The sequence below is a fragment of the Dipodomys ordii genome, unplaced genomic scaffold (genome assembly GCF_000151885.1).
Source record: "Dipodomys ordii isolate 6190 unplaced genomic scaffold, Dord_2.0 Scaffold18, whole genome shotgun sequence".
Classification (NCBI taxonomy): Eukaryota; Metazoa; Chordata; class Mammalia; order Rodentia; family Heteromyidae; genus Dipodomys; species Dipodomys ordii.
Genome location: NW_012267234.1, coordinates 8,344,147 through 8,357,348, shown reverse-complemented (window position 1 = coordinate 8,357,348; position 13,202 = coordinate 8,344,147). Strand labels below are relative to the sequence as shown.

Below are 13,202 nucleotides of genomic sequence, written 5' to 3'. Positions count from 1 at the left end.
TGAGCCACGGGCACCTGGCTTGCATTCTTTGTCCTTCTGGAATCTTGTATATGTACACATGCTGCTTGGAATCCCTCCCAACCTCTGGAAAATTCCAACCCAGCTCTCCATGTGGGTTCAGATTGGGGGGTTACCTTAGTAGGACCATCGCCAGCGAGAGGGTAGTTGCCTGTCTGCTCACTCACCCCTCATTGTCCCAGGGCTCTCCCATCCCTGCCGGTGTCCCCAAGGCCCAGCCTTCAGCGTGACACTTGGTAAGGCCTCAATGGATATCTGTGGAAAGATAGATCAGGTAACAAGTTCTAGTTCTTTCTGGCCCTCCATGGGCTCCCACAACTCATTGAAGGTGAGAAGCCAGGTATGGGTGGGGTGAGATACCAAAATCTGGGCTCTGGGTTTGATAAATCGTCTTGCCTGGCACGTATCTGGTATGTGATTAACAATAGCAAAAAACCTTGACATCAGTTCTCATGGTCGTTCTGGGGCACCTTGTCTCCGGCTCCTGGGGTGACATACAGAATCCTTCCCTGCCCCAGAAGCCACTGGTGGGCAGTGGGGACAGGACCCACCCGTCCCTCCTTGGATTCCTTCCCCCTCACCATGCCCTGTAGCTTGCTGGGCAGGGGATACAGGGAATGCTGCTGGAAGGGCACCCAAGGCCGGGCATAACAGCAGAGTAACAGCCACCTGTGCTAATGATGCCTGTGCTATCTCTGGACTCCTGTGGGAGACGGCAGTGTGAACGAAGGCCCCACCATGCAGGAGTCCCTTCTGACAGACTCTCCAGCCCTGGGGCCCTGAGACAGGAATCCTGCAGCTCCTGCCTGCCAGCTCGGCAGCTGCTCACAGGCCCAGGCAGGCCCCGGCCTCCTCCTCAGTGAGGTAGGATGGAACAGAGAAAAGAAATCAAGTTGAGCCAGCTCTGGGGGGGAGGATGAGTCAGGCCTTTCTTTCCCAGGTGTTCTGGGGCCGTTCCCTGCTCTCAGCGCAGCCTGGTGTCCTGGGATCCACTCTTGCTGCTCTGCCTGCCTTTCCCATCACACTCTGGCTCTCTCTTTCTCTGTTTCATCCTGAACCCCATCAAGCACACTTCTGCACAGGGCCTTTGCACTTGCCACTGCTTCTATACAGCAGTGATTTATGTGTGATTGCTCCTTGATACCCTCTGATCTTTGCTGGAACGCTATACTTTTCTCAGCAAGGCCTTCCCTGGCTATTAGAACTTAATTTCTACTCCAGCTCTTTCTTCATCATTCAGCTATTTTCTTGCCTCTTACTGAGCTGTGTGCATGGCTGATTTTGACCTTGTACTAGAGCTGTCTGTCTGTCATTGAAGACTCTCTTAGGCAGGACAGGAAAAACTTCTACCTTGAGATTTACAAAAAAGGGGCTGGGAAGGTGGCTCAGTGGTAGAGTGCTTGCCTTGCATGCATGAAGCCCTGGGTTCTATCCCTCAGTACCACATAAGCAGAAAAAGCCAGAAGTGGCACTGTGGCTCAAGTGGTAGAGTGCTAGCCTTGAGCTGAAGAGCTGTTCAGGCCCCACAACCGACAAAAGTTTTCTTAATGGCACTGGAGATTGAACATAGGGCCTTACATGTTGGCCAGACAACCCCTCCAGCGTGCATTTTGTTTTTTGTCTGGGCTGACTTGGGATTACAGGCATGCACCACCATACCAAACCTTGCAGGGTTTTTTTTTTTGGCAGTCCTGGGGCTTGAACTCAGGGCCTGGGCACTGTCCTTGAGCTTCTTTTGCTCAAGGCTAGCACTCTACCACTTGAGCCACAGCCCCACTTCTGGCTTTTTGATGGCCACTCTGAGATTAAGAAAATCTCTCATTGTTTTAGCCACTATTAAATTGAGCCTGCATCCTGTGACAGCATGTCCCTGCCACACAGCAGACTCCCTAAACACCCATGCTGTTCCATCCTCAGCTCCCAGCTTGACTGCGGGAACAAGTTAGGAGGCACCTGGTAGGGCTCTGTTGGTTTGGGTGAATGGTGCCCTCTGCCGGCAGAGAGAGGAAGTATCTTTGGCACATACACAGCAGTCAGACCACTGAAGACATTTCCAGCAGCCTGGGAATCTCTAGGAATTCCTTCTGCTGGAAATGCATTTTCCACCCACGGTGGGAGTGTGGAAACAAAGGGGACAACAATTGCCCGATATCCCCTTGACCTCCACATTAGCAGTAACAGCAGTGACACGTAGCCCTTGTATGCCAGGCACCCTTCAGGGCACTGAATAGATAGGAACCCAAGGTACAGGATGGAGCAACAAAGCAACTTCTCCAAGGACCTGAGCCTGCACTGAGCCTTGCTCTCACTGGAGGCGGCTTCCATGGAAAGGATTTACCTCCTTGGGACTGGACTCATAGTGGGCTGGTCCCAGTGTGACTGCTCCCTCCCAACCCCCCAATACTGTAACACTGCCATCACTCCCTGACTGGCCATGGCTAGGCAGGGCCCTGACTGGATCACCAATATCCATGTGGTGGGTCCCAGTGGTTAAGGAAGAAGAGTGAGGGAGGGGTTAGGAATTCGGGGCTTCAGCTACCTGCCCACCTCGGCACATGGGAGTTATTCCTTCCTTTGGGGAGGAGAAAAAAAAAAGGATTATCAGCAACAAGGCTTGGTGGATCTCTGCCCTGCTGCAGAGAGGGAAAGAGTTCTTTCTTTAGAGTCTTTTTCTTTCTATAAAATGCCCAGGGTAGTAACTGGTTACCAAGTTCAAAGCTAAGAGTTCAGGGCTGGGAATATGGCTTAGTGGTAGAGTGCTTGCGTAGCATGCATGAAGCCCTGGGTTCGATTCCTTAGTACCACCTAATCAGAACAAGGCAGAAGTAGAGCTATGGCTCAAGTGGTAGAGTGTTAGCCTTGAACACAGAGAAGCTCAAGGACAACACTCAGGCCCAGAGTTCAAGCCCCAGGACCAGGAGAAAAAAAAAAAGCTAAGAGTTCCAACTCCAACCAGTTATCTTAGACTGTCTGTCAGCAATCATGATCTCCACCTAACACCCCACATTAGACCCTGGCGAATTGATTCAGTAGTCTGAGAAGATGGATGTCCTGGAATGCCTGATATTGTTATTGACCAAAAAAACAAGCAAAAAAAAAAACTTGAAGCTACTTAGTGGGCTGAGATATGAGGATCCCAGTTCAAAGTCAACCTGGGCAAACAAATCCAAGAGATTCTTAGCTCCAACAGCAACAAGCTAAAGTGGAGCTATGGCTCAAGTGGTAGAGAGAGCAAAAGAGCAAAGTGAGAGTACCAGGCCTCAGTTCAAGCCCCAGTACTAGCATGCACAGATGCACACTTTCGGTTGTGGGCTTGAACTCGGCCTGGGCACTGTCCCTGAGCTCTTCAGCTCAAGGCTAGTGCTCTACTACTTTAAGCCAAAGCATCACGTCCAGTTTTCTGGTTGTTAATTGGAGATGCAAGTATGGACTTTCTTACGTGGGCTGGCTATGAACTGCAATTCTCAGATCTCTGCCTCCTGAGTAGCTAGGATTACAGGCGTGAGCCATCAGCACCCTGCTTTTCTTTTTCCCTGCCAGTCCTGGGGTTTGAACTCAGGGCCTGGTCTGTGTCCCTGAGCCTCTCTGTGCTCAAGGCCAGTGTGCTCTACCACTTGAGTTTTTACACCACCACTTCTGGCTTTTTCCTGTTTATATGGTACTGAGGAATCGAACCCAGGTTTTCATGCATGCTAGGCAGGTACTCTACCACTAATCCACAAATCCATATTCCCAGCCCACACACAACCTTGAATTTTTGTTGTTGTTGATTGTAGGGGTTGAACTCAAGGCCTGGGCACTGTCTCTGAGCTCTTTGCCAAGGCTAGTGCTCTACTACTTTGAGCCACAGCTCCAACACCTGGTTGAGTGGTTAATTGGAGTTGAGTCTCACGGGAACTTTTCTGCCAGGGTTGGTTTTGAACTGTGATCCTTGGATCTCAGTCTCCTGAGTAGCTAGGATTACAGGTGTGAGCCACGGGTGCCCAGCTACTTATGTTTATAGCACTGGAGGCAATGGGCAAGGCAGCCTGTGTGCTGTTGTGGATCCAAACAAAATGTGGGTGTGATACACAGAGGGTGAACAAGAGAAGGATGTACAACATATGGTGGGAATCACAAAATGTGAGGGATTAGCAAGTCAAATGTTCAGGTGGTCCCCATTAGCATGTCTGGCCATGTGTTCTTTTGCTGCGTGTGTGGCTAGTGCTCACTTGCGGAGTCGTTAATAATGGTGGCTGAGCAGCTGAAAATATTTCCATAGGACTTGAAGAGCACAGACGTAAGCTATCACTTTGCCCATGGGAAGCACTCACCCCTTCTACACCCCCTTATCAGCAAGAGCAGCCCAGGGGGATCTAGAGGCTGCCACTCAGGAGAGGCAGGAAGGGGCGTTGGCCCAAAGGCTAAGCCAAAATGGACCAAAGGACACAGGAGAGGGGCTGGGAAGATGGCTCAGTGGTAGAGTGCTTGCCTTGCATGCCTGAGGCCCTGGGTTCGATTCCTCAGCACCACATAAAAAAAAAAAAAAAAAAAGACACAGGAGAAATCTACCCAATCTCTCCTCCCCTTCTTGTGGGATGGTAAGGATCAAAGCCAGGGTCTGGTGCAGGCTAGGCAAGTATGTTACCACTGGCTCACGCCTGTAATCCTAGCTACTCAGGAGGCCGAGATCTGAGGATTGAGGTTCAAAGCCAGCTTTGGCAAGAATATCTGTGAGCCTCTCATTTCCAATAAACCAGAAAACCGGAAGTGGCGCTGTGAAATCAAGTGGTAGAGAGCTAGCCTTGAGCTGAGGGACAGCACCCAGGCCCAGAGTTCAAGCCCCAGAACTGATGAGGGGGGAAAAAAATCAGCTGTCAGAGCCTTGGTGGCAAATCTGAGGGCGCTTGAGCATCATCTGGTGGTAGAGTCTTAAACCAGACAGTGGGGTCCACCCCCGGGGGCGGGGGAATCAGCTGGTGAGGCTGCTGCTGCTAATCTGGGCGCCGAGGATTGCTTGAAGGACCGAGTTGCTCTCTGGGCAGGAAACATTCATGGCAAATGGGACAAGCCCTTGAGCTCTACTTCAGCTTCTTTGGGTTCACTGGAGACAAAACTTTCCACTTCACTTTAACAAAGACACAAGTGGAATCATACCATCCCTGCTGCCTCTGTCCTCTCTCCCGTATTCCTGCCCTGGCATTGTCCAGTATGATGTCTTGATGGGTTCTCTAATTTTCCATTTTGCTTGATTTTGATGAGGATCAGATTTTTGTTTCTTCTTTTTTGTCTGAGACTGGAACTTAAAGTCAGTTTCTAGCGCTTTCACTCATTGGCTGATGCTCCACCACCTAGGCCACGCCTCCCTCTTTTTTTCCCCCTCCCTCCCTTCTGACAAGATCTCACTATGTATATAGCTCAGCCTAGCCTTGAATTCATAATCCTGCAGCTCAAGTGCTGAGATTACAGATACGCCCTACCATGCCCAGCCCTTGCATCATTAAAAACAACAAAACAAACCCAAACCAAAGGCAGTGAGGTGATTCTTTAAAGCAGGAAAATCCCAAGACTACTTATTAGGAGGATCACTGAAAGGAAATACTCAAAAGTTAACTGTTGTCTGGCTGTAAAAGTTTTGACCCTATGTCCACAGTAAACCAACTAGCACAAACAGCACTTGTTATATGCCAGATATTAAGTCATTTAATCACTATAACCACCTCCCCCACACTGCCCATTTTGTAAAAAAGAGTCTGAAGCAAGTTCAGGCTAGGTGGCCTAGCCTGGCCACTGGCGACACTCAGCCCCAGGGGAAGGAGGTTGTTAATGGTTCCACAATGGAATGGCTCTGAATTTCCAGGAGGGGGGGAGGTCAGCACCCCGCATCCGGGCCTTCCTGGATCCTTCACAAGGTCTCTCCTGCTGGAGTAGCGGGGCGAAGCTTTGGAGAAGCCATCCTTTGACACAACCCCGAAAAACTTCAAACCCACTGAACTGAACCCTTGCCGTGGGTGAACGAGTATGGAAATTAGATAATCCACTCTCCAGACCCTTCTGGGAAAAGTTCCTTTAATAAAAAAGTTCTAATACATTTACACGATTGTCATCACCCTCCAATCTACGGCACGCCACGGGGAAAATTAAAAAAATAGGGGGAAAATTAAAAACAAAACAAAACCAAAAACATACAGAACCACCTAGACATCCACAGATAAAAATGCAGTGATCCAGCCGCGTGCAACGCCTCGGGCCTGGAGAGCGGAGAGGCATGAGGACCAGCGCCGGGCGCGTGGGGGGTGAGGCGCGGGGACATAGGAGACCCAAGGGGACACCAGGGACCGGCCTGGAACTCTTTGAATATATCATTAAAAACAAAAAACAAACAGCCCCCCCTGCCCCAAATCGGATCAGTTTCAGTAATAGGCCTCTGTCCAAAGAAAAGGATCCATTTTTTAGAGGGAAATGCCACATGGGGCATGGGAGAGGGCTGAGGCCTGGGCCAGGGCCTTGGCTGAGCACATTACAGCAGGTGGGAAACTGCTGGAAGTTCAGCTCCTGTGGCCATCTGGACCCAGGGCAAGAGGTGGTGGGTGTTGAAGGTATCCATGTCTTCCACTGTCAATGGCCTAGAACCCAGCTCTGAGCGCCAGCCTTGCAGCCTCTGCCCTCCAGGCTGCTGAGCAGCGCCCCTAGTTCCTTGGGGGCGGAGGTGATGGAGGGGAGCCAACCCCTCTGGGAGAAGCTGCTGTGGCCAGATGTTCAGTCCCTGGGCCTGCGGGCCGGCCTAGTCCTCCTCGCCGCCGCCTCCGTACATGTCGGCCAGCTTCTTGAAGCGGTTGCCCCACTCGCTCAGGTAGTTGTAGTCCTGGTCCAGGTCGGAGGCGGAGGACGTGAGGGAGCTGAGTGACGCCGCGTCCGAGCCGCTGCCCTCGTAGTCGAACACGAGCAGGGAGTCGTAGGGCGGGGCCGTGGGGTCGGTATTGGCCGCCTTCAGGTTCTGCCACAACAGAGAATGGCCAGTGAGGAGCCGCTGACCTCCAGGTCCTGGGCAGGCAGGCCAGCTGGCCTCGCCCTCCACTTCGGAGGTTGAAATAACTCAAGGAAGGAAGCGTTCAGCAGGTCAACTCAATGGGACATGGCTTGTGGGCAAGGGTGGCGCTGTCCCCCCCCCCCACATACACTCATTTTGGGACCTTGGACGGCCAGACTCTCACCAGTCTATAAAGAATAAAGAAGCTGGGCACCGGTGGCTCACACCTATAGTCCTAGCTACTCAGGAGGTTGAGAGCTGAGGATCGTGGTTCAAAGCCAACCTGACTGGAAAGTTCACAAGACTATTCCCAATTAACCAGCAAGAAGCTGGAAGTGAAAGTATGGCTCTAAGGTGTAGCCTTGAGTGAAAAAATTAAGGGGCAGCCGGGTGCTGGTGGCTCACGCCTGTAATCCTAGCAACTCAGGAAGCTGAGATCTGAGGATCACAGTTCAAAGCCAGTCCAGGCAGGAAAGTCCATGACACTCTTATCTCCAGTAAACCACTCAGAAAACCTGAAGTGGCGCTGTGGCTCAAGTGGTAGAGCACTCGTCTTGAGCTAAAGAGCTGAGGGAGAGCTCCAGGCCCAGAGTTCAAGCCCCACAACTGATGAAAAAAATACCCTAAGGGGCAGTGCCCAGGCCCTGAGTTCAAGCCCCAGTGTACACACACACATTCCTCTGATAACCACCGGGTCTTTAGTCCACAGCACCTTCTTCAAACCAGCTACCCTGTGCCATGAGCAGCTTCCCCCCCTCCCGCCCCACGCGGTTTTGGGCTCAGTACTCTTTCACACACACACCAGGGTAAGGAACAAAGGCTCACACCCATCGCATTATTGGTAGAAGGCAAGGAAAACTGAGGGAGGGAGGGATGGAGGAGAGAGAGAGAGAGAGAGAGAAAGAGAGAGAGGAAGGAGGAAGGGAGGGAGGGAAGGAGAGAGATGGGGGGAGGGCTGGAGCCGAGCCCAGCCCCTCTGCCCACGTCACCAAACCCACGGCCACAGCAGGTGCTGAATTCCTCTTTCTGTTATTAAGGACCTTGGCTTACTGTCTGGCTCCAGTCCCTGACCACCCTCACATCAAACTCGTGACTGACTCTGCGTGTGTGATCTGCTTGGCAGGGTCTCAGCCCGAGGGGGTCAGAGCCTCTCATGGTCTTTCAGGTTCCCCAAGTGATTCCAATGGCCGGAGGGTCCTTTGGGAGCCTCTGTGGCAGCCTTGTTCTAGAAGCTTCCTCATTTTACCCTGGAAGCAATCTACAGGCAGAACTTCCAGACTTTACCTCTACATCCTTTTCTTCCACTTGGGACTTTTTTTTTGGTCAGTAGTGGGGCTTGAACTCTGGGCTTGGGCGCTGTCCTTGAGCTGAAGAGCTCTGCCACTTGAGCCATACCACCATTTCTGGCTTTTGCTGTTTATATGGCACTGAGGAATTGAACCCAGGGCTTCATGCATGCCAGGCAAGCACGCGTCACTGAGCCACATTCCCTGCTCCATTTTGAACTCTTTAAACCCCAGTAAGTCTAGCTCCACAGTATCTTCAAAATATAATGGAGAGATTTGAATAAATGATTCCTAACGTATCCTTACCCAGTCAGCCAAATGGGTTTATGAAGAAAGAAACCTGCACAGAGGCTCTTAGCAGAGAACATAGAGTCAACTGGTGGTAGAGAAACAGGATCTGAACCCACAGCCAAGCCTGCAAGCCCCAAGCGTGTTCTGCGGCGCTGCTCATGCACGAGGCCCACCGCACCTCACCTCGGTGATGAAGTTGCTGATCTCATCAGGGTTGGCGGGCCGGGGCCGGTACATGGGCGTGGGGATGAAGGTGGGCACCACATCATTGCGCAGGACCACCTCGGGCCTGGCCTCCAGCCCCCGGTGCAGCTGAGTGATATCGTAGTCCTTCAGGAAAATGAACAGAAGCACAGGGCTGAGATCTCCGCAGCCCCCGGCCGCTGTGCCTCACCCTGGGCCGCGCTGCTCCTGATCATGCCAGAGACCTCTAAAAGCCCCCATTTCCACCCTCCCCAGCCTCTCAACTTAAGCACGGACTTGAGGCTCAGTCGACTTGACCAGAAAGGCTATAGTGCTGGACTACAGTGATGGACAGAAGAGGAAAACTGGTGCTCTATTCTGTACTCAGGCCGAGGCCCCTGCCAAGGCTGGTCAGGGCTTGGTTGGGTGACCTTAACCCATTCCTGCCTGGTGGATGCCCACTCCACCCCTACCCCAGGCCCTCACCTGGTCCTCCTCACCACCACCCTCCTCGCCGTAGTAGAAGACATTGTCCCGTGTGTCATCTTCCGGGAGCAGGAGGGGCTCTTTGACCTTCCGTTTCCTTCTCACCAGTAGGAGGAGAACCAGCAGGAGGACTGAAATAGTTGGGGATGTGAATACTCACCCCGGCACAGGGCCTGCCACGACCCCCAGGCTCTCAGAAGCCCCACTGAAATTAAAACCCAGTCAGGAGCTGGTGGCTCACATCTGTCATCTTAACTACTCAGCAAGCTGAGATCTGAGGACTGCAGTTTGAAGCCAACCTAGGCTTCAACCTTTATTGCTGATTAATCAGCAAAAAGCCAGAAGTAGAGGTGTGGCTCAAGTGGCAGAGTACCAGCCTTGAGCAGGAAAAAACAAGTGAAAACCAACCTCCCCCCCTCCGCCCCAAATTGAACACACAGTGACTACTCCTTTGAACTTAGGAAGTTCCACTCAACTCCTCAAAGCTCCCACAATCTGGCTTTTTGTTGTTGGTGGTGGTGGTGGTTATGGGGTTTAACTCAGGATCTGGGCACTGTCCCTGAGCTCTTTTGCTCAAGGCTAGTGCTCCACCACCACTTCCATCTTTTGGTGGTTAACTGGAGATAAGAGTCTCACAGACATTCCTGTCCCAGCTAGCTTTGAACTGCAATCTTCAGATCTCAGCCTCCCAAGTAGCTAGGATTACAGGCATGAGCCACCAGCACCTGTCTGCAATCTGGCTTCCTCTTGGTCTCCCATCCTCTCCCCCCTTACCAAGGTCTAGCCACACCCGCTTCTCTAGACTTCCTCAAATCTACTCACCTGTGAAACACAGTTTCAGCCTTAGTCACCGCCTCCTAGCAGCAGTAAGCCTCCATCTTCCCATGTGGAGTTCTAGATCATACTGCCAGACATCCCATACAGGGGACATTGGCCCTTCCATATTCTAGGTGTTACCTTCTAATGAGCCCCTTATTCACCTCAACTAGCCACACTTGAACTGAACAGATAATCCACCATAAAGGGGCACCCTCCCGCCCTCCTTCTGTGGTGGCTCAGCTGGAAGGACACAGAGCATTTAGGGTTACTGCTATTTTCACTGCTGCTGGAAGCGGATTCCCTGGCCAGCTTTCTTTCTTTCTTTCTTTTTTTTTTTTGGGGTCCGGTCCTGGAGCCTGAACTCTGGGCCTGGGCGCTGCCCCTCAGCTCTTCAGCTCAAGGCTAGCACTCTACCATTTGAGCCACAGCACCACTTCTGGCTTTTTTTCTTTTTGTTTATGTGGTGTTGAGGAATCGAACCCAGGGCCTCAGGCATGCAAGGCAAGCGCTCTACCACTGAGCCACCTTCCCAGCCCCTCCTGGCCAGCTTTCTGATGCTCAATTCACTCCCCAATCCCACGCCACAGGTCTGAGAGAAAGCAAGAGCCAGACTGCATTTCCCAGTGCCCACTCATCTCTCTACTTACGGACAGACAAAAATTTCTTGCCCCATTTCCTTCTCCAACTGGTGAGCAGAAGGAAACCCCTGGTTTCTATCTCTCAGGCCAAAAGCTTTGACGTCTTTGGTGACTCTTCTCATATCAATTTGAATTGACTGTCTTGAAATACAACCTACTCAGAGACAGCCATCTTGGCCATAGCCACCAAACACTTGCTCTGCCCTGGATGATGGCAACAGCTGTCTGTATGGTCTTCCTGCCTCCACCCTAGGCCTCCAACATTCCTTTCAGTAGGAATCATGAAGAATTTACATCACAGGACATCACTCCTCTGCTTAATACCTTCTAAGGGGCTGGGAATGCGGCTTGGTGGTAGAGGGCTTGCCTAGCATGCAGGAAGCCCTGGGTTTGATTCCTTAGAACCACATGAACAGAAAAAGCAGAAGTAGCTCTGTGGCTCAAGTGGTAGAGCACTAGCCCTGAGCACAGAGAGGCTTAGGGACAGAGCCTAGGACCTGAGTTCAAGCCCCAGGACTGACAAAAGAACAAACAACAGCAATAAAAAAACTCCTAAGAACTTCCCATGTCACCAGCCTAGAGGATCACAGGCATGTGTCACTATATCCAAATCAAGAAGTACTTCTGCCAGCCAACTGGTTAGTGGTACTCAAGGTCCCTTAGTCTCAGAAGTTCAGAGAAGAACCATTCTCTCAACCACTCTGGTGTCAGATGGGGAAGCACGTGATACTCACACAGCAGGGCCAGGATGGCCCCCAGGATAGGGAAGACAAAACTGCCCTTCCAGGGCTCCGGACAGTCTTCCACGTGGCCATGGCAGTCACACACGGTGGCCCTGATCACCGTCAGCTGTTCCTTGTTGCCGAGGTCAGACAGAGAGAGGTACACATCATACGTGTCTTGCTTCAGGAACTTCTTCAGAGACAAGGCCACCGAGTCTCCTGGAGTGGGCGGGTGAGTCATTAGTCTTGGGGGCCAGGGGTGGTGGGAAGTAAGGACCCCAGGATTGAGGGCTGCTCGGCATCTGAGCAGAGTCCATCAAGAGTAGCCCCGAGCAAGTTACATTAGCACTTTAAGTGGGAGGGCGGCTCAGGGATAGAGCATGCGCAGGAGGCCAGGGTTTGATCTCTGTACTCAAAAGCCCAAAGGGCTAATGCCAAATTCACTGTCATGGAGAGGACTATGGAGAATGAAAATAAATTCATCATTTTATTTCTCTTCCTTCCTCTGTGTGTGTATGTGTGTGCGTGCGTATCAGTACTGGGCTTTGAACTCAGGACGTGGGCATTGTCCCTTAGTTTTTTTTTTTTTTTTTGTTGTTGTTCAAGGCTGACACTCAACCTGGTTAATTAGAGGTAAGAGTCTCACAGACTTTTCTGCCTGGGTTGGCTTTGAACCATGATCCTCAGATCTTGGCATCCTGAGTAGAAAAGGCCAAGAAACTATGGGACAGTGCCCAGGCTCTCAGTTTTTCTTTTTTGTGTGTCCGGTCATGGGGCCTGAACTCTCAGCCTGGGCGCTGTCCCTCAGCTCTTCAGCTCAAGGCTAGTGCTCTACCACTTGAGTCACAGCGCCACTTCCCGCTTTTTTCTTTTTGCTTATGTGGTGCTGAGGAATCGAGCCTAGGGCCTCATGCATGCAAGGCAAGCGCTCTACCACTGAGCCACCTTCCCAGTCCCGGCTCTCAGTTTAAACCCCTGTACTGGTATACACATAAAAAGATTAAGCATCTGTGCCGGGTGCTGGTGGCTCACGCCTGTAATCCTAGCTACTCAGGAGGCTGAGATCTGAGTATCGTGGTTCAAAGCCAGCCCGGGCAGGAAAGACCGTGAGACTCCTATCTCCAATAAACCACCAGAAAACCGGAAGTGGTGCTGTAGCTCAAGTGGTAGAACGCTCGCCTTGAGCTGAAGAGCTGAGGGACAGTGCCCAGGCCCAGAGTTCAAGCCCCACGACAAAAAAAAAAAGATTAAACATCTGTAACATGTGTGTCAGGAGATGGGGAGGAGGAGGTAGGTTACAGCTCTTCCTTCCCAGGGCAGATGTGAGCACCACCCTCTCCAGAGTGCAGCGTCCACAGCAAGCTCACTCAGGGTGTGTCCTCTACTATCACTGTGCTGGGCTCCTGACTCTTGCTGGGCAAGATTTGCTGGGCAAATCACTTCCTCTGTCTGGGTGGTTTTCCCATGTTTACAGGAAGGTTGTATGGATGAGAAAGGTTCTTTAGGGCTCAGAGGATGCTAGGGGCTAACAAACAGCATTTAGCTGCTATGCATTTTTTGTCGGGGGGCTGGGAAGGTGGCTCAGTGGTAGAATGCTTGCCTTGCATGCGTGAGGCCCCGGGTTCAATTCCTCAGTATCACATAAGCAGAAAAAGCCAGAAGTGGTGCTGTGGCTCAAGTGGTAGGGTGCTAGCCTTGAGCTGAAGAGCTGAGGGCCAGCATCCAGGCCCAGAGTTCAGTCCCCACAACC

The 13,202-nt window shown here is 51.8% G+C and overlaps 1 protein-coding gene across 1 annotated transcript in view; it reads right to left on the bottom strand.

Moving 5' to 3' along the window:
* Nucleotides 1-6,049: 6,049 nt before the first annotated feature.
* Cdh3 (cadherin 3, type 1, P-cadherin (placental)) overlaps nucleotides 6,050-13,202 on the bottom strand; it is a 41,591-nt gene continuing 34,438 nt past the window's right edge. Inside the window, exons 12-15 of the mRNA XM_013012669.1 lie at nucleotides 11,465-11,671; nucleotides 9,274-9,404; nucleotides 8,788-8,934; nucleotides 6,050-6,994 (exon numbers count right to left, since the gene is read on the bottom strand). Coding sequence (XP_012868123.1) covers nucleotides 6,782-6,994; nucleotides 8,788-8,934; nucleotides 9,274-9,404; nucleotides 11,465-11,671 — 698 coding nt within the window. The 3' untranslated portion in view covers nucleotides 6,050-6,781. The remainder of the gene's footprint in view (nucleotides 6,995-8,787; nucleotides 8,935-9,273; nucleotides 9,405-11,464; nucleotides 11,672-13,202) is intronic.